General features: G+C 27.6%; 1 protein-coding gene across 5 annotated transcripts in view; it reads left to right on the top strand.

The window, feature by feature from the left end:
* LOC111682676 overlaps positions 1–864 on the top strand; it is a 3,745-nt gene extending 2,881 nt beyond the window's left edge. For all 5 annotated transcript variants that reach the window (XM_046952125.1, XM_046952122.1, XM_046952123.1 and 2 more), the window contains exon 2: positions 311–864. In XM_046952125.1, the coding sequence (XP_046808081.1) occupies positions 416–673 (258 nt within the window). In that variant the 5' untranslated portion in view covers positions 311–415 and the 3' untranslated portion in view covers positions 674–864. The remainder of the gene's footprint in view (positions 1–310) is intronic.
* Positions 865–2,988: the final 2,124 nt, after the last annotated feature.

A 2,988-nucleotide genomic window follows, 5' to 3' on the forward strand; every position in this document is an offset into this window, starting at 1 on the left:
AGTCTATAGTCTAGTCTATAGTCTAGTCTATAGTCTAGTCTATAGTCTAGTCTATAGTCTAGTCTATAGTCTAGTCCATAGTCCAGTCTATAGTCTAGTCTATAGTTTAGTCTATAGTTTAGTCTATAGTTTAGTCTATAGTCTAGTCTGTTCTAGACTATATAAGTATGCAGTCTTGCCTATAGTGTAATCCAGTGGCGTGTTTATCTGTTTTGACATCATCCGTTATTTTAAAACACTATATATTTATCTAAAATTATATCTTCTTTTCAAAATTTAAACCAAATAATAATTCTTACTTTTTCCACAGTTTCCTCGTTTTTTCCACAATCCCACACTTTAGGTGCAATAAAATAATACCAACGCAAAAAAAACCAACTTCCTCAAACGAAGAAACAACGACAGCCAACATAAAATGGCCATACTCCTTGTGCACTTGCGACGCTTAATACTTTTAATCAGTATCGTTTATTTGAGTGGCGCCTTTGTAAGGAAACTGCTGACCGATTCACGTCACGCCTACTTAATGCATATGAATGGCAAAACATTTTGGGCGAAACATTTGCATTTTCAGTGGTGGGCCTACATTTACACGTGTTATGCTTATGTGGTGCTGGTGAACTATGTGAATATGAGACGTTTTACCAATATGCTTGAAATATTTCTCACTTGAGATTTGGAAATGAAATTAAGTGAAGGAAAATTTTTTTGTATTAGTTTTGGTTAGTGACAACATAATCTTTGTAATAAAAAAAAATTATATGAATATGTTGTAAAAAAACAAATATTTTTGAAATTGAGAATAATATTTTTTTGATAATAAAAAATTGAAATTAATCATAAAACTTAAAACTCTTTTGATGGATGTGGGTGCTTGGGGGAATAAGCCTTTAAAAATGTGTTAGAAATTGAAAGAGTGAAAGACACAAATAAGTCAATTTGGGGCACAGCGAAAGCAAAACTTTTCGGTTCTTCAACCAACCAGCAAACTAACTAACTAAGTAACTAACTAACTAACTAACTAACTAACTAACTAACTAACTAACTAACTAACTAACTAATGAACTAACTAAGTAAGTAAGTAAGTAAGAAGTAAGTAAGTAACTAAGTAAGTAACTAAGTAACTAAGTAAGTAAGTAACTAACTAACTAACGTCGTGTTTTCCACCATTAAGTGGTTCAGGTCTTTAATATTGTTTCAAAAGCTTTTATTTCTCAAACAAAAGTTGATATTTCAGGGTTTACTGCCACGGGCGCCATCTATTTCTCAATGTGTGAACAACGACAGAAAGGTTGTGTGATTCGCTAAATATCAACATGATCACTTTAAAACAAATAGCTTTTGTTTGTTTTTCTTAACAAAGCTTTTGCTTAAATCTTAAAAGCTTTTACTAATTAAATTTGAACAGAAATATGAATATTTTCTGAATAACAATTTAAAAATAAACCAATAATACCTGTAAAATCCAAAAAAAAAAAAAATAAAATATTTCAATTTGCTAAAAATAACAAGATCTGTCATTTTATTTAAAAATATTTACAAAAAAACAAAATTAACTTAATTAAAAACAACAATTTTGTTTTTTTTTACTAAAATATTAAGAGAAATTTTATATAAAAAATCTGCTTATTAAGCACAAAAATATTGTGATGATTAATCGCCAGAACGTGTGTATGCGAATGTTTTAAGACAAACAAATTTTATTTTTAATTTTTATAAATTTAGTTTAATAAATGTTTATAATTTTCTTGACTTATTTATATTAATTTTTTTTTTGTGTGTTAATTTTTCTCATTTTAATATAAAGATTTTTTTCTATAAATTTAGGCGATTTATTTGCTGTATGCATTTAATTTTAAATGACACATACACATTTTGAGCAGAAGAATAAACAACAAAAAAAATTATGAAAAAACTATATGTTTTGCCAATATTTCTAGTTCAGCAATTTTAATAAAATTTATAATTTTGAAAAAATTGCATTAATATTTTAATTCATTATAAATGTTCTTGTTAGAAATGCTTAATGTTTATATTCAAATTTTAATATGTATTAAGAAACAACAAACACATACAAAATTTACTTGAAAAGGTCTCGAATTTTTGTATATGTAACTCGTGTCAAAAAAAAAATTAAGCAGTTGAGGTCATAGAAATAGCACCAGTTCGGATTCAGTATTACTAAAATATGCAAACATATTTATTTATGTGAAAATTTTACTCGATTTCGAAATTAGTCCTAGAACTTATTTAATCTTCGAACAATATCTAACTTTTGCTATATTTTCATCCTCTACTGTATTAATTACTTTGTATGCAATATTTTCGAATTAAATATTAAAAATCTAATTTGCACACACTATAATTCTATAAATGAATACCTATAAAGTTTGTAGGTGTTTCAACACATTCTCCTCTTTATTTGGTTTAAGTCTTTTTATTATACCCTTCACCTTCGTGAGAAGGGTATATATAAGTTTGTCATTCCGATTGTATTTTCTATAATATATCCTTATAGATAGCAGAGCGATTTAGCCATGTCCGTCTGCCTGTCTGTGTGTGTTGAAATCCGAATTTTCAAGAATTCTATTGGAAATACGATCGAATAGAACGCTATTTAAAATCAGTCCAATCAGTCCATAAATAACGAAGATATGAGTAAAAATCCGAGACCACCTCTGAAAGGTACTTTTTGAATTTTATATATTTTATTGAACCTAGAAATATGAAATTTAGAATGTAGGACCTTGACTAGGTAAGAACCTATAAAAAGGAACTTTTTGGTACTTTTTCTTTCTACAAAAGGTACTTTTTGAAATTTCTATAATATTAAACCTAGAAGCATGAAATTTAGCATGTTGGGCCTTGACTAGGTAAGAACTTGCAAAAAGAGACTTTTTGGTACTTTTTCTTTCTACAAAAGGTACATTTTTAAATTTTCTACAATATTGAACCTAGAAACATGATATTAAGTATGTAGAGCCCGGA

Source organism: Lucilia cuprina, chromosome 5 (assembly GCF_022045245.1).
Source record: "Lucilia cuprina isolate Lc7/37 chromosome 5, ASM2204524v1, whole genome shotgun sequence".
NCBI classification, from domain to species: Eukaryota; Metazoa; Arthropoda; class Insecta; order Diptera; family Calliphoridae; genus Lucilia; species Lucilia cuprina.